This window comes from Onychostruthus taczanowskii, unplaced genomic scaffold (assembly GCF_017590055.1).
Source record: "Onychostruthus taczanowskii isolate IOZ18803 unplaced genomic scaffold, ASM1759005v1 scaffold74, whole genome shotgun sequence".
Lineage (NCBI taxonomy): Eukaryota > Metazoa > Chordata > Aves > Passeriformes > Passeridae > Onychostruthus > Onychostruthus taczanowskii.
This window is the reverse complement of record NW_024505229.1, coordinates 593,267-621,222: the sequence shown is the minus strand read 5'-3', so window position 1 is coordinate 621,222 and position 27,956 is coordinate 593,267. Positions and strand designations below refer to the sequence as shown.

Genomic DNA, 27,956 nt, shown 5'->3' with positions numbered 1-27,956 from the left:
GCGCGGGGTGCGCCGGGCCTCCTCCCCCTTTGCCCTGCGGCGCGTCGACAAACGTTCCGCGCACACGCAGCGCGGCCGGTGGAGGCGCTTCCCCTCGGGAGAAGGCGGCGGCCGCGGGGGTCGGGGAGGCGGGAGGGGCGGGGGGTGGGGGGGGGTCGGGAGGAGAGAAAATCCTCGGGGAGGTTCCTCCCCGAACGGCGGCAGCCTGGCAGGGCCCGAGAGCTGCCCGCGGTGGGGAGGGGATAGCGGGGCGGACCCGGAGGACATGGAGGGCGAGGAGGCCCCGTCATGGCGGGGTCCCGGCGGGGCCGTGCGGGAGCTCTGCCGCTCCTTCGGCCACTACAACCGGCACCTGGCGCGGCTGCAGCACAACCTGCGAGAGACCAAGAGGTTCTTCCGCGACGTCAAGTTCTCCCAGGGACATCCCTTCGCCTCGGCGCCTGCCGGTGACGGCCCCCGCCCCGCCTGGGATGGGGATGGGGGTCCCGGGGACGGCGGTGAGAGACGGGCGGGGTGTGAGGGTGAGGGGTCTGGGCGGCTAAAGGGGAAACTTCTGCGGGTGAGGGGTCTCTGGGGGGCTTGTGAGGGCTCTCTGGGGGCTTGCGAGGGTTGCGGTGCGGAGTGAAGCGTCCAGCTTGAGGGAGCTGTCATGGGGGTTACAGGGCTGGGGGTGCCTGGAGGGCGGGAGAGGCTTTGTGGGGTGAAGGGAGGAGGGCAGGGGTGGCCGAGGATGGGTGTGAGGAAAATATTCTTGTCGCAAATGGTGCTGGGCACTGCCCAGGCTCCCCAGGGAATGGGCACAGCTCCAGGAGCGTTTGGACAGCGCTGCAGGGATGCTCGGGGTGGGATTTTGGGGTGTCTGTGCAGGGCCGGGAGCTGCAGCCACCATCCCTGTGGGTCCCTGCCATGGATTTCTGATGGGGACCCTCTCCCCCTGACCCCCACGGGAGAGGAGGGGAGGGGGCTGGGAAGAGGCAGCCCCTGGAAGGGGGTGGGATGAGGGGCTGGCACTCCCCGTTTGTCCCGGAATTCCATGTGGGAATTGTGGCCTCAGCAGGGTCTCCGTGCTCATCTGTTGTTGACAAACAGAGCTGAGGGTGGCACCTCTGCTGCCAAGGGCAGCACTTGGTGTTTCCATGAGACTGCCTCGTGAGAGGGGCTCGGTGTGACGTGACACGTCCATAAAGGTCTTCTTCATTCATCCCCAAAAGGCTCCTGAGTCATCTCTCGTGGCCCCTTCTCCGGGATTCTTGTCCAGGATTTTTGGACCTGCTCACCTTGCACTCCAAATCCTGGTTTCATGGTCCAAGTGTTGAGTTTTTCTGGCTGTGTGTATATAAAAAAGAAAAAAAAAATTGGTTTTGGGCTGATTTGGGGTTCATTTTCCCGAGTTGTGGCTGGAAAGGTTTTGGGAATACCTCGGGATTTTGGGGAGTGGCTGCTGCCCCTCTCACCAGGCAGGCTGGGGAGGGAGATTTTGGGAAGGAGCAGAGAGCCAGGTGAGCCTGTGATGTTTGGAATTTGGGATTGTTGTGCCTGGAGAAGAGGAGGATTTGGGGTGACCTGACGAGAAAAGCTGGAATATTTCCAATATTTCCAAGGGATGGAGTGCCAGCACACAGGGAATGGCACTGCCAGAGGGCAGGGAGGGATGGGATTTTGGGAATAAATCCTTCCCTGGGAGGGGCTGGGATGGAATTCCCAGGGAATCTGTGGCTGCTCCATCCCTGGGAATGTCCCAGGCCAGGTTGGACTTTGGATAAAATGAAAAAAATAGAAAAAAAATTGATCAAATGGTACCCTGGTATAGTGGGAGGTGTCCCTGCCCATGGGATTGGATGATCCCTTTCCACCCAACCCATCCCAACATTCCCTGGGCTGCTTTGAATGAGATATTGGGAATAAATTCCTCCCTGGAATTCCCAGAGAATCTGTGGCTGCCCCTGGATCCCTAAGAGTGTCCAAGGTCAAGTTTGGTAGTGGATAAAAAATGGATTAAAAGTGGAAAAAAAAAAGAGATAAAAATACATAAAATATAGATAAAAATACAGCTAAAATATGGCTTAAAATGTGGCAAAAATGTGGCTAAAAATTGATTAAGTGCAATCTGGGATAGTGGGAGGTGTCCCTGCCCATGGGATTGGATGATCCCTTGCAACCCAACCCATTCCAGGATTCCTGGGCTGCTTTGGGTGGGATATTGGGAATAAATCCTTCCCTGGGAGGGGCTGGGATGGAATTCCCAGGGAATCTGTGGCTGCCCCATCCCTGGGAGCCCCCAAAGCCAGGCTGGACGTGGCTGGGATCAAACCAGGATGGTGGAAATCCTCCTTTTTCCCCTGGGGAGGATTTTAGGTGTCAGGAGGTTTAAGGAGCTCAATTTTCCTTGACTTTTCCCCAAAATCTGCCCCTCAGGTGGTACCAAAGTAGGGGAATTTCACCCAAGGGCTTGTGCAGGGTCAGTTTTGTGCAGCACAGAGGGAGCTGGGGGGGAAAACCAACCTGGAAAATAAACGTGGATGTCGTGGAAACCAAAGCAGCGTGGAGGGTTTGCTTTTGGGGCACCTGCAGGACGGATTGTGACAGCACAGGGAGGGAAATTCCCTTTGGATCAGCTCCCAGACACAACCAGGGCTGAGTATCTGCTGAGTATCTGCTGAGTAGGAGCCCCTGAGCCCCCCAGGTGAGCTCAAGGAGACAATAAATCCTTTCATTTCCCACTTTCCCTGCTTGGAGGGTGACACAGCTCCCATCACTGCAAGGTTTTGCTGCTCTGAGGTTACTCCCAGGTTACTCCTGGTAGCAGAACTGAGCTGGATCCAGGGGCAGCCACTGTTTGTGAGGGAAGGGAAAGTTGTGTTTGCTCTGCCTGCCTTTCCCAGGGAGTCAGCAAAAACCTGGCTCTTCCCTAGAGCTCCCTCTCCTCGCTCCAGGCACGCTGGGAATTTGGGGATCCTTTCATTCCAGCCCAAAAATCCCCCCAAAAAGTCACTGGGGTGCAGCAGCTGAACTGGAATGATTGAATTCCCCCCCCAAAAAATTACTGGGGTGCAGCAGCTGAACTGGAATTACTGAATTCCCCCCCAAAAAAAAATTAGTGGGGTGCAGCAGCTGAACTGGAATTACTGAAGGATTATTTGTGAGGATGTACAAATAGAATCCTGGGATGGTGTTCCAGGAATTGCCTATTGGGAATTTGGGAATTTCCTCCAATCCTCAGGCTTCTGGGTTCTTGGGGAGGTTTAAAAACAAAAGCTGAGTTAGGGATTTGCAGCATAAAATGGGTAAAGGTATGAAAAAAAAATCAAATTGTTTTGTGCTCATTGGGGTTGTTTTCTTTGTGTCTAACGATTGGAACAATCTGACCTGGAAACCTGAGGGTTTGGAGGTTTCTTTTGCCTTATTTTAGGAATTTTTGGAGGAAATCCCCAGAGTTTTGGGCAGCAAGTGGGGGTTCTCTTAATGGTGTGTGCTGGGGCTCAGCTTCCAGAAATAAATGTATTTTTTAGGGAGTTATCCAGAGGGTTTGGACGAGTTTTTGTGTTGATCTCTGCTGGCTCTGAGGGGTTTATCCTGTTCAAATGTGAGCTCTGCTGATATCACTGTGATCCCGTGAGGATTAGGGCTCCTTTTGGGGGTAAAAAGTTGGATTTAAGAGCAGTGGAGAGGTGGTTGGGATGGCATTTGTGTCATAACTCCTCAGGCTGATGAAAGGATTTCCCAAGGAGCTTCAGAGGATGGAATTTGGCTCTGCAGCCTTTGGAGCTGCTGAAATCAGAATTAATTGGATTTGTTTTCTCCTGGAATCAACACCTCTGTGCTGATATGGAACTAAAAGTGGATTTATTTAGAATTCCAGACTGGTTTAAGGACCTTAAACCCCATCCAGTCCCACACGCTCCAGGGTGCTCCAAGCTGGTTTTGATACAAATGTGTCGAGATTAAATCTCGTGGTGGTCAAAGCCTGCTGGGAGTCAAAACCAGCAGCTCAGAAATGGCCAGAATCCTTGGAAAAACCCTCAATACTGGCAAAAACAGAGTCTGGAAAACGGAATAAAGGCAAGCGAGACCATCAAAGTGCAGGAAAAGGGATGAATCAATGCTTGGAGCTTCCACAGATTCCATAAGTCCGAGCTGAGGTTGTTCTGCCGAGCTTTGAGTGGATTTGGAGAGGAGTCCTGCTGAGAGCCGCCCTTGTTCCAAGGACAGGCCTCCTTTCATCCCGGGATTCATGGGATGTGTGCCCCGGGGCTGGTCACACGGCCCGGCAGGGATGGAGCCGGGATGGAATTGGGATGGAGCCGGGATGGATCTGGGATGGAACCAGGGTGGATCTGGGATAGGGGATGGAGCCGGGATGGAATTGGGATGGAGCCGGGATGGATCTGGGATGGAGCCGGGTGGGGCTGGGATAGGGGATGGAGCCGGGATGGAATTGGGATGGAGCCGGGTGGGGCTGGGATGGAGCAGGGATGGAATTGGGATGAGGCTGGGATGGAGCAGGGATGGAATTGGGATGAGGCTGGGATGGAGCAGGGATGGAATTGGGATGGAGCCGGGGGGGGCTGGGATGGAGCCAGGATGGAATTGGGATGGAGCTGGGATGGAATTGGGATGGAACCAGGGTGGATTTGGGATAGGGGATGGAGCCGGGATGGAATTGGGATGGAGCTGGGTGGATCTGGGATCTGGGATGGGGCCGGGATGGAATTGGGATAGAGCCAGAATGGAATTGGGATGGAGCTGGGTGGGGCTGGGATGGAATTGGGATGAGGCTGGGATGGAGCAGGGATGGAATTGGGGTGGAGCCAGGGTGGATCTGTGATAGGGCCTGGATGGAACTGGGATGGAGCCAGGATGGGATTGGGATGGAACCAGGGTGGGGCCAGGATGGAGCTCGGATGGAGCAGGGATTGGAATTGGGGTGGAGCTGGGATGGAATTGGGATGGAGCTGGGATGGAATTGGGATGGAGCAGGGATTGGAATTGGGGTGGAGCCAGGGTGGATCTGGGATGGGGCTGGGGTGGAATTGGGATGGAGCTGGGATGGAGCCAGGGTGGAGCTCCAGCCCCTGGCTCTGCTCAGGAATGTGGCTGCATCCCTCAAAAGTGGGAAGCTCTGATCCCACTTTTTGTTGAGTCCCTCCCACCCTGGATCTGTGTCCATGCTGACCACGGGGTGTGGAATCACAGGGAAGGTGTTTTAACCTGAGATCCTGGAGGAAAGATGGATTTGGGAGGACCTTGGGAAAGGTGTTTTAACCTCAGATCCTGGAGGAAAGATGGATGTGGCAGGACTTTGGAGCAGTTTCCCAATAGCCAAAGGAGCTCCAAGAAGGCTGGAAGGGGAAATTTTCATCTGGATAAGAGGAATGAGGGAAGGTTTAGATGGCATATAGGAAGAAATTCCTCTCTGTGAGGGTGGGGAGGGGCTGGGATGGAATTCCCAGAGAATCCATGGCTGTTCCATCCCTGGGAGTGTCCAAAGCCTGGGCCACTAAAGGTGTCCCTGAATGACAGAGGAACAGGATCAGCTTTAAGGTCCAAGCCAAACCATCCCAGGATTCTCCACCCTTATAAATAATCCTTCAATAATTTCATTTAAGCTGCTGTATCCCTGTGATTTTTCGGAGATATTTTTGCTGGATTTAAGAATCCACCAATTCTGAGCCTTCCTGGATGGAGGAGAGGGAGCTCTGCTGCCTCTTTTGCCTTCAGAAGCCTCAGCAGAGAAAAGGCTCTGCCTCTGCAGCCCTCCCTGAATTGCTGTTTTCATGCTCCGGAGCCTGAATCCCAGGAGAAGCTCCAAGCAATGTCCCCAGATCAAAGCCATCCTACAGATGAAGGCTCAAATGTGCAATTTGTGGGATTTTCCCAGATCTTTATCTTTTGTGAGCTCCTGGTCAGCTTCCAGCCCTCTGGTCACTTGATGTGGCTCTTGAAAGGCTTGTTTGGAAAACAATCTCAAAAATCACATTTCAAGGAGAGATTCCTCCCTTCAGCCATTCCCAAACTCGGGGTTTGGGCATTTTTGCAGCATAAAATAGAAAAAAAAATCAAACTGTTTTCTGCTCATTGGAGTTGTTTTCTTCGTGCCTGTAATGATTGGAACAATCTGACCTGGAAACCTGAGGGTTTGGAGGTTTCTTTTGCCTTATTTTAGGAATTTTTGGAGGAAATCCCCAGAGTTTTGGGCAGCAAGTGGGGGTTCTCTTAATGGTGTGTGCTGGGGCTCAGCTTCCAGAAATAAATGTATTTTTTAGGGAGTTATCCAGAATTGGGGTTCTGTGGGGCAGAGGTGCAGTGCTGAGCCACAAAGAGGGTTTTTCCTTAGTTTTGGGGTGGAAAAACTCCTCCAAAATCCTATTTCCAGCTGGAAGATTTGAGGGGAAGGCAAACCTTGGGCAGGGTTTTAAAGGAGCTTTAAACCAATGTAAGACTACACAAAGTGCTCCCAATTTGGCTGATTTTAATTAAACTGGAGTGATTAAGCTGTCAGAGTGAGGAGAGGGATGTGTTGTAGGATCTCTTTAATGGGGTTTGGAGTGTGAGTAGGATCCTAGTGGAGGATCTTGTTTTCCTGACAATTTGGGCTGCCAGAACATGACTCATGAAAAAAGAAAAAAATTAACAGCAATTTTTAAACAGGATTTTTAACCCTGTAAAATCCCTTCGAGTATCAGAGCAATCCTAGTGCTTTGTACCTCTCAAATTGGGCATTTTTTTAGGGACTGGTGGCTCCATTTCCCATTTAATTTCATTCCTGGGCCGCATGCTGTGGAATTTTTGTGTTCCTGATGAGGGATTTGTTTGTGTTTTTGGGGCTGTCAGAGTCATTCTGCTGCTGTGCACGAGGGTAACGCTGAATTTAGCTCCTGCCAAAGCTGGTTTTGGACTTTTTAAAAAAGAAAACAGGAGCTAAACTCAGCCCTGAGCCTGCATTGGCACAGCCAGGTGATGTTTGTGGGGGGGGAGGGAGGTTTGTGGGGTGTGAGGGCCCTCAGCCCTGAGCCTGCATTGGCACAGCCAGGTGATGTTTGTGGGGAGGGAGGGAGGTTTGTGGGGTGTGAGGGAAGTTTGTGGGGTGTGAGGGCAGTTTGTGGAGTCTGAGGGCAGTTTGTGGGTTCTGAGGGAGGTTTGTGGGGTCTGGGTGAGGTTTGTAGTGTCTGGGGGAAGTTTATGGGCTCTGAGGGCCATTTGTGGGGTCTCAGTGATGTTTGTAGGGTGTGAGCAACATTTGTAGGGTGTGAGGGCCATTTGTGGGCTCGGAGAGAGGCTTGTAGGCTCTGAGGGCTGTTTGTGGGTTCTGAATGATGTTTGTAGGATCTGAGCAACATTTGTGGGGTGTGAGGGCCGTTTGTGGGCTCTGAGAGAGGTTTGTAGAGTGTGAGGGAGGTTTGTGGGTCTGAGGGAACCTTGTGGGCTCTGGGGAAGGTTTGTGGGTTCTGAGAGAGGTTTGTGGGTTCTGAGGGAGGTTTTTGGGTCTGAGGGCTGTTTGTGGGCTCTGAGGCTGTTCCAGAACCTTCTGGCTGGCAGCAAAGTGCCTTCCCTGGGGCTCATCCCTTCCTTGGTGGAATTCTGTGGTCCTATAACAATAATAAATTAATTCTTTTCCTGCCATCACCCTGCCATGGCACAGCAGGAACTCCCCCATCCAGCAGCTGCTCTGGGCGTTCCCCCGGGCTGTGGGGCTGCAGTGTCCCATTTTTAGGGCCCACCCCTGAGCCCTGTCCCCGTTTCAGGCCCCAGCCCCGTCTCGTTCCCGCGGCACGAGGAGGAGCAGCTGCAGCGCTCGGTGAGCTGGAGGCCATGCCTGCTGATCCTGGGCCAGAACTGCCGCGCCAAGGGCCGCCTGCTGAACATGCTGCTGGGCCAGGAGCTGCTGCCCACCCCTGGGACTGGCACCAAGGAGCTGCTGCCCATGGCTGGCACCACAGAGCTGCTGCCCATGGCTGGCACCACAGAGCTGCTGCCCACCCCTGGGACTGGTACCAAGGAGCTGCTGCCTGCTGCTGGGGCTGTCACCGAGGAACTGCTGCCCACCCCTGGGGCTGTCACCAAGGATCTGCTGCCTGGTGCTGGCACTGCAGAGCTGCTGCCCACCCTTGGGACTGGCACTGAGGAGCTGCTGCCTGGGACTGGCACTGAGGATCTGCTGCCCACCCTTGGGACTGGCACTGAAGAGCTGCTGCCTGGGACTGGCACCAAGGAGCTGCTGCCCACCCCTGGGACTGGCACCAAGGAGCTGCTGCCCACCCCTGGGACTGGCACCGAGGAGCTGCTGCCCACCGGGGCTGGCACGGACACCGAGGAGCTGCTGCCCACCCTCGGGGCTGGCACGGGCACTGAGGAGCTGCTGCCCACCCCCGGGACTGGCACGGACACCGAGGAGCTGCTGCCCACCCCCGGGGCTGGCACGGGCACCGAGGAGCGCTGCCGGCGCCGTCGGGTGCGCTTCACGCACGGGGCGCGGCCGCGGCTGAGCCTGGCGCTGCCCGGGCAGTACGAGCTGGTGCAGGCGCTGGTGGCACACAGCGGGCACTGGGACACCATCCCCGAGCAGGACCTGCAGGTGCCTGGGGACGCCGAGGATCCCGCGCAGAGGGTGGCCGAGCTGGAGGTGGTGCTGCCCTGCGCGCTGCTCAAGGTGAGGGTGGCACCGTGCCTGGCACTGCCCCGGTGCCTGGGAGCTTGGGGTGGCACTGCCACTGTCATGGTCTGTGGGGATCTTAGGGTGGCACTGCCACTGTCCTGGTCTGTGGGGAGCTTGGGGGGGCACTGCCACTGTCATGGTCTGTGGGGAGCTTAGGGTGGCACTGCCACTGTCATGGTCTGTGGGGAGCTTGAGGTGGCACTGCCACTGTCCCTGGCACTTGGGGGATGACATTTACAGCCCTGATAAATTAATTTCCAAATTGTCCCTGCCCTGATCTGTAGGGAGTTCAGGGTGACACTGCCATTGTCCCTGCCCTGGTCCACAGGGAGCTTAGGATGGCACTGCCGCTGTCCTGTTCAATAAATTCCCCTGCTGGCTCTTTCCTGGGACACTTGTCCTAACTTTTGTCCTAAAACTGCAAGGATTTGGTCCAAAATAAGGAATTTGGAGTTAGGGATCAGCCTTGCAGGTGAGACTCCAGATCTGCTTTGAAGAATTCCAGTTTTTTGCTGTGAACGACTCCCAGGGCATTTTTCCATGGAAAAAGCCTCTCCAAAGCTCCTCCATTTTTCTTTTTCCCAGGAGGTGGACATCGTGGTGGCTCCATGCCGAGGCTTCCAGTCAGCTGAGGCCACCCTGGCCGAGCTTGTGAACCAGGTGCTGCCCGTTGTCACCTTCGCCATCAGCGAGCCCCAGCTGTCCCCATCGGACCAGGCAGAACTTCGGGAAATCAAACAAAAATTCTCCCTCCCCATCTTCTTCCTGCGAATCCCCGAGGCCAGCAGCGAGCTGAGCTCTCCCAAAAACCCCACCAAGGACAAATCCCCGCTGCACCTGCAGCTGCTGGATCTGGAATACCTGAGCCCCTCCAGCCCCTGCGGCTGTGGCGTTCCCGGCTCCTCCATGCTGGTGGAGCAGCTGGAGAAGCTGCGGCTGCTGAGCTCCTTCTCCAGGCAGGTGCTGCAGCAGCACCTGGTGGAGGCAGCCACGAGGCTGAGCGAGGTTCACGGGCGCTGCCTCAACATCTTCATCAACCAGGCCTTCGACATGCAGCGGGACCTGCAGATCACCCCGAAAAGGTTGGAGTACACGCGCAGGAAGGAGAACGAGCTCTACGAGTCGCTGATGGGCATCGCCAACCGCAAGCAGGAGGAGATGAAGGAGATGATCGTGGATACCCTGGGCAACATGAAGGAGGAGCTGCTGGAGGATGCTGCCAGCATGGAGTTCCGAGGTGGGAGCCAGCTGGAGGGTTTGGGGTGCTGGGGGGAAGGGAGTTGGGAAGAAATGCAAAATTGGCACAGCAGTTTGGTGGGATTCCAGCCTGCAATTCCCAGATGGTCACAGAGCCCTAAACTCAAATCGAGGATCAGGCAGATCCTGCCCACAATAATTCCATTAATTCAGTGAGACTCCTACCTGCAATTCCCGGTGGTCCCAGAATGCTGAACATGAATCAAAATCAGGGATCAGGCAGATCCTGACCGCAACAATTCATGGATTCAGTGAGACTCCAGCCTGCAATTCCCAGATGGTCACAGGACCCCAAACGAGGATGAAAATCAGGGATCAGGCGGATCCTGACCATGATAATTCCAGGAATTCAGTGAGACTCCAGCCTGCAATTCCCAGGTGGTCTCAGAATGCTGAGCATTAATCAAAATCTGGCATTGGGCAGATCATGACCACAATGATTGATGGATTCAGTGAGACTCCAACCTGCAGTTCCTGGATGGTCACAGACCCCCAAATGAGGATGAAAATCAGGGATCAGACAGATCCTGACCACAATAATTCCACTAATTCAGTAGGATTCCAATCTGCAATTCCCAGATGATCCCATAACCCTAACCAGGAATTAAAATCTGGGATCAGGCAGGTCCTGACCACAATAATTCCACTAATTCAGTGGGATTCCTATCTGCAATTCCCAGATGATCCCATAACCCTAACCAGGAATTAAAATCTGGGATCAGGCAGGTCCTGACCACAATAATTCCACTAATTCAGTGGGATTCCAATCCGCAATTCCCAGATGATCCCAGAACCCTAACCAGGAATTAAAATCTGGGATCAGGCAGGTCCTGACCACAATAATTCCATGAATTCAGTGAGACTCCAACGTGCAATTCCTGGATGGTCACAGAGCCCCAAACACAGATGAAAATCAGGGGTCAGGCAAAATCCATTTCCTTGGATAAAATAATTGTAATAATCTTGGATAAAATAATGATAATAATATTGGATATAATGATCATAAATCTTGGATAAAATTATAAATCTTGGATAAAATAATAATTAATAATCTTGAATAAAATGATCATAATCTTGTCTAAAACAATAATAATGCAATTCTGGCATCACTGGGAAGAACATTATTTTAAAACAACATCAGCATCAGCATGTGCACCCCTCAGGACCGTTCTCCCACCAATCCCAGATCTCCAGGATGACTTTTGCTCCTTTCCCTGCAGACATCATCATTCCCGAGAGCGGCGAGCCCGTCAGCTCCAAGGACATCAAGCGCTGCATCCAGCAGATCCAGGAGCTGATCATCTCCAGGCTGAACCAGGCCGTGGCCAACAAGCTGATCAGCTCCGTGGATTACCTGAGGGAGAGCTTCGTGGGCACCCTGGAGCGCTGCCTCAAGAGCCTGGAGGAGTCCTGGGAGGGCTCCGTGCACCCGCCCCGGGGGCTGGAGAAACCCCGGGATGGATCCGTGCACATCACCAGCAACTATCTCAAACAGGTGGGCATCCGGTGCGGAACTGAATTTGGGTGAAATGCTCAAATTACAGCCAGGAGATAACACAGTGAATCAGTGATCTCAGAAACATGTATAAAATTATGGTCTCACAATGCCTAAAAACTCTGGAGAAACCCCGGGATGGATCCGTGCACATCACCAGCAACTATCTCAAACAGGTGGGCATCAGGTGTGGAACTGAATTTGGGTGAGATGCTCAAATTACAGCCAGGAGATAACACAGTGAATCAGTGATCTCATAAACATGTATAAAATTATGGTCTCACAATGCCTAAAAACTCTGGAGAAACCCCGGGATGGATCCGTGCACATCACCAGCAGCTGTCTCAAACAGGTGGGCATCAGGTGTGGAACTGAATTTGGGTGAGATGCTCAAATTACAGCCAGGAGATAACACAGTGAATCAGTTATCTCATAAACGTGTATAAAATTATGGTCTCACAATACCTAAAAACTCTGGAGAAACGCAGGGATGGATCCATGCATGTCACCAGCAGCTATCTCAAACAGGTGGGTATCAGGTGTGGAACTGAATTTGGGTGAGATGCTCAAATTACAGCCAGGAGATAACACAGTGAATCAGTGATCTCATAAACATGTAAAAGTAATCAAATTATGGTCTCACAATACCTAAAAACTCTGGAGAAACCCAGGGATGGATCCGTGCACGTCACCAGCAGCTATCTCAAACAGGTGGGGATCAGGTGTGGGACTGCCATGGCCCTGAATTTATGTAAAATAGTTAAATTACAGCATGGAAACACACTCTCACAACACCTAAAAACTCTGGAGAAACCCCGGGATGGATCCGTGCACATCACCAGCAACTATCTCAAACAGGTGGGGGTCAGGTGTGGAACTGAATTTGGGTGAAATGCTCAAATTACAGCCAGGAGATAACACAGTGAATCAGTTATCTCACAATAGTGTGTAAAATTATCGAATTATGGCCATGGAACACACATGAGATAACGTGGTAAATAAATTATCTCATAAACCTGTATAAAATAATCAAATTATGGTCTAAAAATACCTAAAAACTCTGGAGAAACCCAGGGATGGATCCGTGCACGTCACCAGCAACTATCTCAAACAGGTGGGGATCAGGTGTGGAACTGCCATGGCCCTGAATTTATGTAAAATAGTTAAATTACAGCATGGAAACACACATGAGATAACACAGTAAATCAATTATCTCATAAACCTTTATAAAATAATCAAATTATGGCCATAAACAGCTAAAATCTCTGGGGAAACCCCAGGATGGCTCCATGCACATCACCAGCAACTGTCTCAAACAGGTGGGGATTGAGGCATGGTCCTGAATTTGGGTGAAATGGTCAAATTACAGCATTAAAACACACATGAGATAACACAGTAAATCACTTAGCTCCCAAATCTGTATAAAATAATCAATTTACAGCACAAAAACGCACATGAGGTAATACAATCAATCAATTATCTCCTAAACATGTATAAAATAATCAAATTATGGCCATGGAACACACATGAGATAATGCAGTAAGTCAATTGTCTCATAAACATGTATAAAATAATCAAATTATGGTCTCACAACACCTAAAAACTCTGGAGAAACCCCGGGATGGATCCGTGCACATCACCAGCAGCTGTCTCAAACAGGTGGGCATCAGGTGTGGAACTGAATTTGGGTGAAATGCTCAAATTACGGCCAGGAGATAACACAGTGAATCAGTTATCTCACAATAGTGTGTAAAATTATCGAATTATGGCCATGGAACACACATGAGATAACGTGGTAAATAAATTATCTCATAAACCTGTATAAAATAATCAAATTATGGTCTAAAAATACCTAAAAACTCTGGAGAAACCCAGGGATGGATCCGTGCACGTCACCAGCAGCTATCTCAAACAGGTGGGGATCAGGTGTGGGACTGCCATGGCCCTGAATTTATGTAAAATAGTTAAATTACAGCATGGAAACACACATGAGATAACACAGTAAATCAATTATCTCATAAACCTTTATAAAATAATCAAATTATGGCCATAAACAGCTAAAATCTCTGGGGAAACCCCAGGATGGCTCCATGCACATCACCAGCAACTGTCTCAAACAGGTGGGGATTGAGGCATGGTCCTGAATTTGGGTGAAATGGTCAAATTACAGCATTAAAACACACATGAGATAACACAGTAAATCACTTAGCTCCCAAATCTGTATAAAATAATCAATTTACAGCACAAAAACGCACATGAGGTAATACAATCAATCAATTATCTCCTAAACATGTATAAAATAATCAAATTATGGCCATGGAACACACATGAGATAATGCAGTAAGTCAATTATCTCATAAACATGTATAAAATAATCAAATTAAGGCCATAAAAACACCTAAAAACTCTGGAGAAACCCAGGGAGGGCTCCATGCACATCACCAGCAGCTGTCTCAGACAGGTGGGGATTGTGGTGGTGGATCTGCCATGGTCCCAAATTTGGGTGAAATGGTCAAATTATGGCCATGAGATAACACAGTAAATCAATTAGTTCCTAAATCTGTATTAAAAAATCAAATTATGGCCATAAATCACACATGACATAGCACACAGTAAATCAATTATCTCATAACCATGTATAAAATAATCAAATTACAGCCTAGAACCACCCATGAAACAACAAAATAAACCAATGTGAAATCACACAATGAATCAATTATCTCATAAACTTGTATAAAATAATCAAATTAAGGCCTAAAAGCACCCATGAAACAACACAATAAATCAATGGGAAATAACACAATAAATCAGTTATCTGATAAACCTGTATAAAATAATCAGATTACAGCCTCAAAACACCCATGAAACAACACAATAAACCAATGGGAAATAACACAATAAATCAATTATCTCATAAACCTGTATAAAATAATCAGATTACAGCCTCAAAACACCCATGAAACAACACAACAAATCAATGGGAAATAACACAATAAATCAGTTATCTGATAAACCTGTATAAAATAATCAGATTACAGCCTCAAAACACCCATGAAACAACACAATACATCAATTAACCAAGTGATTCATGGAATATCCCAATTTTTTCCATTTTCAAAGGCTCTGGCAAAGCTCCTGGCTGGCAGAATTCCCACTTTTCCCTCTTTTCCCTGCTTTTCCAGATCCTGAATGCAGCCTATCACGTGGAGGTCACGTTCCACTCGGGCTCAACGGTGACCAGGATGTTGTGGGAACAGATCAAACAGGTGTGGATGCTTGGAAAAGGGGATTTAGGAGCAAAAAATCCTCTCAGCTCCTCCCAAAATTCACTCTGGACGTTTATTCCTGGGGATTTCCATGCCTGGAAGTGCCCAAGGATGGAGATTGGAGCAGCCTGGGGTGGTGGAATGGGATAAAATTTAAAATCCTTTCCAGTCCAAACCATTCTGGGAATTCCAGGATTCTCATTCCACAATATTGGTGGAAAAATCAGGGAGAGCTGTTCCCAAATTGGTGAAATTTCCAGGGAAGCAGCTTGTTCCTGAGCCAAGGTGTGGAAATTCCACATGTTGGAATCAGCACTTCCTGTAATTAGTGGGTAATTAATTTGCTCTGCCTCACCCTTCATTAGAAACCACAGAATTCCGGAGTGGATCCCTCTCCCAGGAAGGGAGGAGGAGGAATCTGGAGTTTGTTCCCACTCTGAGCTGGGATTGTTTGAGGAAAGGTTTTGTTCTTGCTCATCCATCTGAGGAGGGAATAAAGTTCCAGCTCAGAGGAGGGATTTCAGTTGGAAATTTAGGTTGGATTTAGGAAAAGGTTTTTTACTGGAAGAGTGATGAAGTTGTGGAATGGGAGGTGGTGGAGTCACCATCCCTGGATGTGTTTAAAAAAAGATTGGATGTGGCACTGGGTGTCTTGGATTGGGGCTGATTTTTGGGATTGGGGCCTTGATTGGGGTTGATTTTTGGGATTGGGGCCTTGGATTGGGGGCTGAATTTTGGAATTAGGGCCTTGATTGGGGTTGATTTTTGGAATTAGGGCCTTGATTGGGATTGATTTTTGGGATTGGGGCCTTGGACTGGGGCTGATTTTTGGGATTTGTGCCTTGGATTGGGACTGATTCCAGGGATTGGTGCCTTGGACTGGGGGCTGATTTTTGGGATTGGGGTCTTGGATTGGGCTGATTTTTGGGATTGGGGCCTTGATTGGGGTTGATTTTTGGGATTGGGGCCTTGGACTGGGGCTGATTTTTGGGATTTGTGCCTTGGATTTGGACTGATTCCAGGGATTGGTGCCTTGGACTGGGGGCTGATTTTTGGGATTGGGGTCTTGGATTTGGGGCTGATTGCAGAGATTTGTGCCTTGCACTGGGGCTGATTGCAGGAATTTTTGCCTTGGGTTGGGGGCTGATTTTTGGGATTTGTGCCTTGGACTGGTGCTGATTGCAGGGATTGGTGCCTTGATTTGGGGTTTATTCCAGGAATTGGTGTCGTGGATTGGAGCTGATTTTTGGGATTGGTGCCATGGATTGGGGCTGATTTTCGGGCTTTAATTGAGGCGTTAGGGCTGGGTTGAACTCCATGATCTCAAAGCTCTCTTCCAGCCTGGTGATTCCGTGATTTTCCCAGATAATCCAGCGGATTACGTGGGTCAGCCCCCCGGCCATCACCAGCGACTGGAAGAGGAAGGTGGCCCAGGACGCCATCGAGAGCCTCAGCGCCTCCAAGCTGGCCAAGAGCATCTGCAGCCAGTTCCGCACGCGCCTCAACAGCTCCCACGAGGCCTTCGCCGCCTCCCTGCGCCAGGTCAGGGCTCGGGGCTGGGGGAATGGGGGGTTGGAGCTGCAAAAACTGCCCAAGGGCTCGGGGCTAGGGGGAATGGGGGCTTTGAGCTGCAAAAACACCAAAAATCTGCCCTGGGGCTCGGGGCTGGGGGGAATGGGGGGGCTCGGTGCTGGGGGGAATGTGGGGTTTGAGCTGCAAAATCTGCCATGGGTCTGGGGGGGAAATGTGGGGTTTGAACTGCAAAATCTGCTCTGGGGCTCGGGGCTGGGGGGAAATGTGGGGTTTGAGCTGCAAAAACTGCCCTGGGCTGGGGAGAAATGTGGGGTTTGAACTGCAAAATCTGCCCTGGAGCTCGGGGCTGAGAGGGAAATGTGGGGTTTGAGCTGCAAAAACACCAAAAAACTGCCCTGGGGCTCAGGGCTGGGGGAGAAATGTGGGGTTTGAGCTGCAAAAACACCAAAATCTGCCCAGGAGCTCGGGGCTGGGGATGGGAACTGGAGTTTTAAGTGCAAAAGCAGCAATTTGTGCTCTTAGCGCAGCTGATGTGAGCAGTAATTTGAGGTTTTGTTTTTAAACCAGACTTGTGAAGAGCCTAAAACCTCCCTAAACTCCAGCTGTGCATGTATTAAATGTATAAAACATCCATAAACAATTTGTTAAGTGTACAGAACATCCCTGAACAATTGATTAAATGTATAAAACATCCCTAAGCAATTGATTAAATGCATAAAACGTGGTAAACAAATGATTAAATGTATATTTAATGTTTATATGTTTATATAATATTTAATATATATTTAATGTTTAAATGTAATTTAATATTTATGGATGTTTTATAGAAATATATGTAAATATGCATAGATATATATAGATATAACATACATGTATATCTTAATCTATATATATCTAAATCTATATCTACCTAAATCTCTATCTAAATCTATATATACATATCTAAATCTGTATATATATTTATCTAAATCAGTATATATATTTATCTAAATCTGTATATATATTTATCTAAATCTGTATATATATTTATCTAAATCTCTATATATCTATCTAAATCTCTATATCTAAATCTCTATATCTATCTAAACCTAGATGTATTCTAAATCTATAAATATCTATCTATCTAAATCTATATGTACCTCTAAGTCTATATATCTATCTCAATCTATATATCTATCTAAAGCTCTATAAATCTATCTAAATCTATATATATATCTCGAAATCTATCTGTATATGTAAATGTGTGTGTCTGTGTAAGCATCCCCGTGTGTGTAAAGGGTGTTTGTGAGGTGTGTGGGCCCGTGCCAGCCCCGCGTGTCCCACGAGCTGCGCTGTCCCTGCAGCTGGAGGACGGCCACTCGGGCCGGCTGGAGAGGACCGAGGACCTGTGGCTGCGCGTCAGGAAGGAGCACGCGCCGCGGCTGGCCCGCCTCTCCCTGGAGAGCAGATCCCTGCAGGACGTGCTGCTGCACGGTCAGCTGCCTCTGCCGGGGGGCCTGCTGGGCCGTGGGGCTGTTTTTTGGGATTTGTCACTTTGGATTGGGCGCTGATTTTTGGGATTGTTGCCTTGCAGGGAAGCCCAAGCTGGGCAGGGAGCTGGGCCGAGGCCAGTACGGGGTGGTGTACCTGTGTGACAGCTGGGGGGGACACTTCCCCTGCGCCCTCAAATCCGTGGTCCCTCCGGATGAGAAGCACTGGAACGACCTGGCACTGGAATTTCACTACATGAGGTCTGTGTGCTGAGTGCTTCCCCCATTCCACAGGGATCTGGTTGATTTCCCAGGGTCATTCAGGCTGGAAAAGCCCCCCAGCCTGTGGCTGATGTCCCCTTTGTCACCCAGCCCAGAGCTCAGAGTGCCACACCCAGGTTTGCTGCAGGAATCTGGGATTGGAGCTCCTGGAATGCTCAGCCAGGGATGCTCCTTCCTGCCTTAATCTGATTCCCTGCTGCCTGTGCTGTCCAAATTCAGAGGAAATTTCAGTTTACAGACCATAATAACCAGCAATTGTCCTCCCCTGATTCCTGGTGGTGAATCCCCTCTCTTTTCCCACTCCTTGTCCTGCCTGAACCCCCAAAAAATCTGCAGTGCAGAGAGCAGCTGGTTTGCAGTAAACAGCTGCAGGCACAGCCAGCTGAGAGAAGAATGGGTTTTTTTGTGACTCTAACCTTTAAAAAGGCTTTTTTTTTTTTGAGTTTAATTGGCTCAGACAGCTGAGGATTGTGCTGCTCTCAGCTGTGCTGGGAATTTTTGTTAAATCTGCAGCTCTGGGGCTTCTTCCCTTGGCCTGGGCTAGAGACTGGGGACAAAAATGACCCAAATTTTGTGTGCTGAATCTGCTCCAGGTCCCTGCAGGGACTCAGGGGTCAAAAATTATCCCAATTTTTTTGTGCTAAATCTGTTCCAGGTCCTGCAAGAACTCAGGGGGCAAAAATTATCCCAATTTTTTGTGCTGAATCTTCTGCAGGTCCCTGCAGGGACTCTGGGGCTTCTTCCCTTGGCTTGGGCTGGAGAACAGGGCCAAAAATGACCCAAATTTTGTGTGCTAAACCTTCTGCAGAGATTTTGGGGCTTCTTCCCTTGGCCTGGGCTGGAGAACAGGGCCAAAAATGACCCAAAATTTGTGTGCTAAACCTTCTGCAGAGTCTCTGGGGCTTCTTCCCTTGGCCTGGGCTGGAGAACAGGGCCAAAAATGACCCAAAATTCCTGTGCTGAATCTGCTCCAGGTTCCCTGCAGGGACTCAGGGGCCAAAAATGACCCAAATTTTGTGTGCTAAACCTTCTGCAGAGTCTCTGGGGCTTCTTCCCTTGGCCTGTTCCCAACGTAGGGATAAAAATGACCCCAATTTTGTGTGCTGACCCCTCTGCAGGTCCCTGCAGTCCCACGAGAGGCTGGTGCACCTGCATGGCTCCGTCATTGATTATGGCTATGGAGGAGGCTCCAGCATTGCTGTGCTGCTGATCATGGAGAGGCTGCACAGGGATCTCTACACGGGGCTGAAGGTGCCAAATTCTCTTATTCAATATTTATTTTGTTTTTATTTTATCCCTGGAAGTGCCAGGACAGAGCTTGGAGCAGCCTGGTTTGGTGGGAAGTGTCCCCCTGCCCATGGGATGAGTTTTAATCTCCTTTCCAACCCAAAAGTGATTTTCTAATGAAAAATTCCCCATTAATCCATAAAACAAAGCTAGAATTACTCAATAGTAGTAAAGAAGAGCAGGCCAAAGTAACTTTTAGGACTAAAATCTGAGTTTTTCCCCTCAGGCTAAAGCTGGTTTAGTGGGAATGGTCCCTGTCCATGGGATGATTTTTATTCTTTCCCAACCCAAAACTGATTCTCTAATTAAAAAAAAACCCTTAATCTGTAAAACAAAGCTGGAATTATTAAATTTTCAGAGTTTTGGTAAAGAAGAGCAGGCCAAAGTAACTTTTAGGACTAAAATCTGAGTTTTTCCCCTCAGACTAAACCTGGTTTAGTGGGAAGTGTCCCTCTACCCATGGGATGAGTTTTAATCTCTCTTGCAAATCAAAATCGATTCTCTAATTAAAAATTTCCATTTAATCTGTAAAACAAAGCTGGAATTGCTCCATTTTAGCAAAAAAGAACAGGCCAATGTAACTTCTAGGCATAAAATCTGAGTTTTTCCTCTCAGACTTAACCTGGTTTAGTGGGAAGTGTTCCTTGCCCATGGGATGAGTTTTAATCTCCCAACCCCCAAACTGACTCTCTAATTAAAAATTCCCCATTAATCTGGGAAATAAAGCTAGAATTACTCAATTTTAGCAAAGAAGAACAGGCCAAAGTAACTTTTAGGCATAAAATCTGAGTTTTCCCCTCAGACTAAACCTGGTTTAGTGGGAATGGTCCTTGCCCATGGGATGAATTTTAATCTCCTTTCCAACCCAAAACTGATTCTCTAATTAAAAATTCCCCATTAATCTGTAAAACAAAGCTGGAATTGCTGAATTTTGGTAAAGAAGAGCAGGCCAAAGCAACATTTAGGACTAAAATCCACGTTTTTCCCCTCAGGCTGGGCTGGAGCTGGAGCCACGGTTGCAGATTGCGTTGGACGTGGTGGAAGGGATCCGGTACCTGCACAGCCAGGGCTTGGTGCACAGGGACATCAAACTCAAAAACGTCCTGGTAAGGAAAATCCCTGCCTCTGCCTCATCCCAGAGCCTTTTTCATGGGAAAAAACAAGCTGGAAGTGAGGCAATAAATTTCTCCATGTGGGATATTTTAAGCTGTGCTGGTGTCAGCCACAGGGAGGTTTTGCTGCCTCCTTTCCCGGCTGGAATTCTGGGGCAAAGGGAGCAGGAGCCCCTCACACAGGGCACCATTTAGTGCTGGCCAGGGGTTTATATTTATTTAATTATGTACAAAATCACCAACAGGCCCCTGGCTGGGTGATAATTGGCATTGACTCCATGGTTCACAGAAGGCTGATCAATAATCATCTTCATTAAGAAACCCATTGCTTTTGTAGACAAAAATGTAGTTAGGATACAGCTGAACCTCACTGGTCCTCCAATCCAAGCACCATCTCCACTGGCTAATTAAGAAACCACACTTTGGTAAACAAATCTCCATTTTACACATTTTACATGTTCACAGCAACAGGTGCAGCAAGTTAAAATCAGAATTGTTTCTCATTCTTTTCTCTGATCTTCAGCTGAACTTTCTGCAGAGATTTTGGGGCTTCTTCCCTTGTTCTGGGCTGGAGAACAGGGCCAAAAATGACCCAAATTTTCTGTACTGAACCTTCTGCAGAGATTTTGGGGCTTCTTCCCTTGTTCTGGGCTGGAGAACAGGGCCAAAAATGACCCAAATATTCTCTGCTGAATATTCTGCCCGTCGCTGCAGGGACTCAGGGGCCAAAAATGACCCAAATTTTCTGTGCTGAACCTTCTGCAGAGGAAGGACAGTGCCTGGCACAGCTGTGTGTTGCTATCTGTGGCCAGACAGCTGCTGCCACAGAACACATATCAAGCTGTTCAGTTTCCAGCATCAGTCTCATTTCATGGTGATGACAATAACCAGAAAAAAAATGTATTAAAATTTAATTTTTTTCGCAAAACCAGCACAATATCAAAAATCAATATTTTATGGGAGAAACAGAGTCCTCACCTGCCTGCCTGTGGCTTTTTCCCCAGCTGGACAAAAAGAACAGGGCCAAAATCACAGATTTGGGGTTCTGCAAACCCGAGGCGATGATGTCTGGCAGCATCGTGGGCACCCCCATCCACATGGCTCCCGAGCTCTTCACAGGTAGGATCCCCCTGATCCCTGCTCTGCAATTCCTTGGAATTCATCTCTCAGTTGCTCCTGAGAGCATTCCAACCCCAGGCAATTCCCTGCTTTCCGTGCGTGCCCTGGATTTTTCCTGTGTTTGAAGTGCCACTCTTGACAGAGGATAATGGGGTTGGTCAGCTCTGCTGAGGTAATTAACGCCCTTGCAATTAGAAAGGTAAATTAGCATTAGGAGGAAGCTGGAAATCCTTGGCTTTCATAGGGAAATACTCCAGGAAGGATTCCCTGGAAGGAATTCCCAAGCTGGTCCTACCTTGGAGTGAGTTTGGTTCAGGGAATTCTGGCAGCTGCTCCGAGGGTTTTTCCTGAGTTTTGGAGCCACTTGGAAGTTCCAATCCCACTTATCCCAATCCTTTTGGTCTGCCAGGGCTGCTCCTGCTTGGATAAGGTTGGGCTCCAATGGAAGCATCTCTGTTGGTGTGGATTTAGGGGATATCTGGGATATTTCTGGGATGAGAGGCTGATGTTTGGCTGTGACAGAGCCTCACCTCACAGGTGTTGGTGTTAAAAACACACCTGAGCTCAGTTTGGAATTCCTGGTACAGCTTAAATTTATAAATCCAGGGAATTGGAGCAGCTTAACCTTGATCCCAGCTCCTGCTGCCTTCCTGGGCTTCACACAAGTTTTGCCTTCCTGCTGTGAAATTGGGGTTCAGGTGTGGGGAAGTGGGAGCCTGGAATCACCTCGCAGCCCGCCCAGCTCCCAGGGATTTTCCCCTGCTGATCCCACCTGGTTTTTCCCCAGGGAAATACGACAATTCCGTGGATGTTTATGCCTTTGGGATCCTGTTCTGGTACCTCTGCTCGGGCCATGTGAAGTTACCTGAGGCTTTTGAGAGGTGTGCCAGCAAAGATCACCTGTGGAACAACGTCAGGAGAGGTACCTGGCCTTGCCTCAGCTCTGAAACGCCTGGGGGGTGGGAAAATCCGGTTTTGTTCTGGTGGTGGAGAGGTGAAAGGTAAAAATCCCAGAATCCCTGAAGTTGGAAAAGATTTCTGGGATGGAGTCCAAGCAGTCCCTCCCTGGGAGGGGCTGGGATGGAATTCCCAGGGGAGTTGTGGCTGCTCCATCCCTGGGAGTGTCCCAGGCTTGGTGGGACAGTGGATAAAGTGAATAAAATGGGTAAAATAGGACAAAAATGATCAAATGGCAGCCTGGGATGGGGGGAGGTGTCCCTGCCCATGGCACTGGGTGATCCCTTCAAACCCAACCCATTCCAGGATTCCATAAAAAATCCCAATTTCAGGACTCCTGGCTCATTCCCAGCTTGTAAAATCCCAGATTATCCGTGGCTGCCCCATCTCTAGAAGTGCCCTAGGCCAGGTTGGAGAGTGGATAAAAAGGATAAAATGGATAAAAGGGATAAAATGGATAAAAAGGATAAAATGGCAGCATGGGATGGTGGGAGGTGTCCCTGCCCATGGGGTTGGATGATCCCTCCCATCCCAACCCATTCCAGCATTCCCTGGGCTGCTTTGAATGGGATATTGGGAATAAATCCTTCCCTGGGAGGGGCTGGGATGGAATTCCCAGAGAATCCATGGCTGCTCCTGGATCCCTGGGAGTGTCCCAGGCCAGGTTGGAGCAGCCTGGGATGGGGAAGGTCCCTGCCCATGGAATGGGATGAGCTCAAGGTCCCTCCCAGCCCAGCCCAGTGTTCCAGTCCATGATTCCATGGATTTGGCCACCCTCTGGAAGTGTCCACCAGTGCCCTCAGCCTTGGCAGCACTGCTGGAATGTGCCCCTTTCCCAGGAGCTCCAGACCCCACCCAGCCCCTCCAGCTGCTTTCCTTGGGAATTCCTGGCATTCCAGGTGATCCTGGAATCAGGATCCTGGTGATCCTGGTTGGTGATCACAACCCCTCCACCTGTTTTCCTTGGATGTGACTGCCAGGCAGGGCTTTCTCTGGAAATTCCTGACATTCCTGGAATTCCTGTGCCACCCAACCCCTCCAACTGCTTTCCTTGGAAATTCCTGGCATTCCTGGTGATCCCAGTGTGCCACCCAACCCCTACAGGTGCTTTCCTTGGATGTGAGCAGGGCTTTCCTTGGAAATTCCTGGTGATCCCCTGTGCCATCCAAGCTCTCCACCTGCTTTCCCTGGATGTGAGCAGGGGCAGGGCTTTCCCTGGAAATTCCTGGTGATCCCCTGTGCCACCCAACCCCTCCACTTGCTTTCCCTGGAAATTCCTGGCATTCCTGGTGATGCCCTGTGCCCCCCAACCCCTCCAGGTGCTTTCCCTGGATGTTGGCATGGATCAGGGCTTTCCCTGGAAATTCCTGGTGATCCCTTGTGCCATCCAACCCCTCCAGGTGCTTTCCCTGGGTGTTGGCATGGATCAGGGCTTTCCCTGGAAGCCCTGGCGTTCCCGTGATCCCGCTGTGTTTCCAGGGGTGCGTCCGGAGCGGCTCCCGGTGTTTGACGAGGAATGCTGGCAGCTGATGGAAGCCTGCTGGGACGGGGACTCCTCCCAGCGGCCTCTCCTGGGAATCGTGCAGCCCATGCTCCAGGGAATCATGGACAGGCTCTGCCGGGCCCCCTCCGAGCATCCCAACAAAGGCCTGGATGACTCCACCTGAGCGGGAGCTGCGGCAGGATTCGGGAATTGCGGCGGGATTTTGGCAGTTCCAGCCCCGCCTCTGCCGTGGAGCTGCGAGCCAGCCCCGAGGGGGGACAGGGAGGAGCTCGGGGGGTGACAGCTCCATCCCAATCCCAGCCTGTTATCCCTGTGGAATTCTGTGGGACAGGAAGGAGCTCAGGGGGGTGAGAGCTCCATCCCAATCCCTGTTATCCCTGTGGAATTCTGTGGGACAGGGGGGGTGACAGTTCCATCCCAATCCCAGCCTGTTATCCCTGTGGAATTGTATGGGACAGGGGGGTAACAGCTCCATCCCAATCCCAGCCTGTTATCCCTGTGGAATTCTGTGGGACAGGGAGTGACAGCTCCATCCCAATCCCTGTTATCACCGTGGAATTCTGTGGGACAGGGGGGTAACAGCTTCATCCCAATCCCTGTCATCCCTATGGAATTGTTTGGGACATGGTGGGGCTCAGAGGGGTCTCAGGAGGGTGACAGCTCCATCCCAATCCCACCCTCTTATCCCTGTGGAATTGTGTGGGACAGGGAGGGGCTCAGGGGGGTGACAGCTCCATCCCAATCCCTGTTATCCCTGTGGAATTCTGTGGGACAGGGGGGTGAGAGCTCCATCCAAATCCCACCCTGTTATCCCTATGGAATTGTTTGGGACAGGGAGGGGCTCAGGGGGGTGACAGCTCCATCCCAATCCCTGTTCTCCCTATGGAATTGAGGGATGGAAAACCCAAACCCTTGGGGCTCACGGGGGGGCTTTACCAATCCCACCCCAAACCTTGGGATGGGAAAATCCCTTCCCAAAAGCCCAGGAGCACCATCCTGCTCCTCCCTCTGCCGCTGGCAGCAATTCCAGAGCGCTTGGAGAGGAAGGAAAACGCACCAAACTTTAGGATAAGGAAGTGTTGGGAAGCTCCAAGGAGCTGGAAATGTTTACATGGACAGGAGCAAAGCTTCCTTGTTTTTTTCTATGGGGACTTGGAAAACCCCACCTGGATAAGCTATTGATCCCTAATCCCACCTTTCCCTCCTCTTTTTCCCCTCTCCTTTGCTTCCTTCAATTTCTTGGAATGGCTGGAGAAACCTTCCCTTGCTTCCACGCTGCATTCCTCAGAGGTTCAGCTTTGTAGCAGCACAAAAAGTCCTTCAAATGATTGATTTTTCCATGGGGGAAAGTGCCAAAATTCCTTGAAAATCAGGATTTGGGGCTTGGAATTCATCATGGCAGTTTTACATTGGGCTGAGTTTGCACAGGAATATTTTTAAAAAATGAGGATTTTCCAGCTTTTTTTTTTTTCCAAGTTGGATGGGAAATGAGATCCTTCCTTCTTCCCCTCACCTTCACTCCAGGGCTGGAATTTGTTTGGAAAGAATAAAAAAAAAATGGGGATAGGGAAGAGTGGGATCCTGGGCAAGGTTCTTTCCCAAATTCCTGGAAATCCCAGTTTGCTTCCTGCATTTTTGGGGTGGATCTGGAGCAGGAAACGGCCCTGGGTGGCTCCGTGAGGAACTGAGGAGTTGGGAATTCCCCCTGGACTTCCCAGGGAAGGTGGAATTCCTTGGCTGAAATTCCAGCTGCCCCTGGCCGAGGATGGCTTTAGTGGGAATCTTTTCCTTTCTTTGTGCAATAAAATGGATTCAGGAGCTTTTTATGGAGGAAAAAATAATTAAAAAAAAAAGGCTTTTTTTGTTTCTTTTCTGCACCCGTGGGGGATGTGCTGGAATTCCCAGCGGGATGGGGATGGATCCAACCCCTCCTGCCATTCCAGAGAGGGAATTGAATGGATCCAACCCCTCCTGCCATTCCAGAGAGGGAATTGAATGGATCCAACCCCTCCTGCCATTCCAGAGAGGGAATTGAATGGATCCAACCCCTCCTGCCATTCCAGAGAGGGAATTGAATGGATCCAACCCCTCCTGCCATTCCAGAGAGGGAATTGAATGGATCCAACCCCTCCTGCCATTCCAGAGAGGGAATTGAATGGATCCAACCCCTCCTGCCATTCCAGAGAGGGAATTGAATGGATCCAACCCCTCCTGCCATTCCAGAGAGGGAATTGAATGGATCCAACCCCTCCTGCCATTCCAGAGAGGGAATTGAATGGATCCAACCCCTCCTGCCATTCCAGAGTGGGAATTGAATGGATTTAACCTCTCCTGCCATTCCAGAGTGATTTTTTTACGGATCCAATCCCTGTTCTGCCATTCCAGAGTGGATTTTTTATGGATCCAGTCCTTGTTTTGCCATTCCAGAGTGGAGTGGGAATGGGAGTGGGAGTGGGAGTGGGAATGGGAATGAGTTTTTAATGGATCCAATCCCTGCTCTGCCATTCCAGAGTGGATTTTTTATGGATCCAGTCCTTGTTTTGCCATTCCAGAGTGAGTTTTTTATGGATCCAGCCTCTCCTGGCATTCCCAGAGTGGTTTTTTTATGGATCCAGTCCCTGTTTTGGCATTCACAGAGTGGATTTGGATGGATCCAACTTTTCCTGCCATTTCCAGAGGGGTTTTTATGGATCCATCCTCTGTCCTGGCAGTCCCAGCGTGGATTAGATGGATCCGATCCCTGTTCTGGCATTCCAGAGTGGATTTGTGTAGATCCTCTGGAAAAGTGGGAATGGCCTCGGGAAAAACCTTTGGAAAAGTGAGAATGATCCTTGGGGGAAAGCCCTGGAAAAGCGGGAATGGCTCTGAGGAAAAAGCTCTGGAAAAGCGGGAATGGCCCTCAGGGAAACTTCTGGAAGAGCGGGAGTGGCCTCGGGAAAAAAGCTCTGGAAATTCGGGAATGACCCTCGGGAAAACCCCTGGAAAAGCGGGAATGGCTCTGAGGAAAAAGCCCTGGAAAAGCGGGAATGGCTCTGAGGAAAAACCCCTGGAAAAGCGGGAATGGCTCTGAGGAAAAAGCCCTGGAAAAGCAGGAATGGCTCTGAGGAAAAAGCCCTGGAAAAGCGGGAATGGCTCTGAGGAAAAAGCCCTGGAAAAGCGGGAATGGCTCTGAGAAAAAAGCCCTGGAAAAGCGGGAATGGCTCTGAGGAAAAAGCCCTGGAAAAGCGGGAATGGCCTCGGGATGGCGCTGGAGGAGCGGGGATGACGAAGGGGAAGGAAGGCCGAGCTCTGTGCCTGCGGTTCCCCCCCACGGTTCCCTGCTGGGATTTTTGGGAATTTCCCTGTGGAATTTTTGGCGGGGATTTTGGGGTGCAATGTGGGAATCTCCAGGGTGTCCCAAGTTTATTTGCTGTGCCTGCCTGGAGTTGGTGTTGGGAGAGTCCACAGATTTTTATGACTCATCAGGGTTTATTTTATTTTATTTTATTTTATTTTATTTTATTTTATTTTATTTTATTTTATTTTATTTATTTTATTTTATTTTATTTTATTTTTAAGTATTTTATTTTATTTTTAAGTATTTTATTTTCCCTCTGGTTCTATTACTTTTCATTTTAATTTTTTAATTTTTCTTTATTTTTAAATATTTTGTTATAGACACTTTTAGTATTTTATTTTATGTTTTATTTTATATTTTTAAAAGTTTTATTTTCTTTCTTTCCTTTTATTTTCTTTCCTTTTATTTTATTTTTTCTTTCATTTTTTCCAAAAGCAGCCAGTCCTTTCCAGCAGAAATCCAGGCAATACCGGCAAGGGCCCAGCCTCCCCCTGGTGTTTTAGTTAATTATTAGAATAAGAATGATTTTAATTAACTTAGTTATTGGTGCTACTTTATTACCGCTCCCCCTTCCCGGAACCTTCCTGCGCGGCCGCGGGGCCCACCCGGCCCTTTCCTCGCGCCGCGCAGGGGCTGCCCGCCGCGCTGCCTGATCGCCGCCGCCCATTCCCGGCCCCGCCGCCGC

The 27,956-nt window shown here is 49.7% G+C and overlaps 1 protein-coding gene across 4 annotated transcripts; it reads left to right on the top strand.

Annotated features, from left to right (window-relative positions):
• Positions 1-76: 76 nt before the first annotated feature.
• Positions 77-25,779, top strand: DSTYK (dual serine/threonine and tyrosine protein kinase). 4 transcript variants are annotated; one of them, XM_041422611.1, is made up of 14 exons: positions 77-497; positions 7,743-7,909; positions 8,210-8,647; positions 9,239-9,893; positions 11,131-11,405; positions 14,588-14,671; positions 16,037-16,213; positions 17,548-17,677; positions 17,778-17,934; positions 19,074-19,206; positions 20,235-20,348; positions 21,359-21,473; positions 22,261-22,395; positions 23,910-25,779. In XM_041422611.1, exons 1-14 carry the CDS (start codon positions 266-268, stop codon positions 24,095-24,097), a joined length of 3,000 nt encoding a protein of 999 aa, XP_041278545.1. In that variant the 5' UTR covers positions 77-265; the 3' UTR covers positions 24,098-25,779. The 4 variants fall into 4 exon arrangements, with proteins under 4 accessions (XP_041278545.1, XP_041278544.1, XP_041278543.1 ...); XM_041422610.1 differs by having other exon boundaries at positions 7,997-8,647; XM_041422609.1 differs by having other exon boundaries at positions 7,743-8,647; positions 9,239-9,890.
• Positions 25,780-27,956: the final 2,177 nt, after the last annotated feature.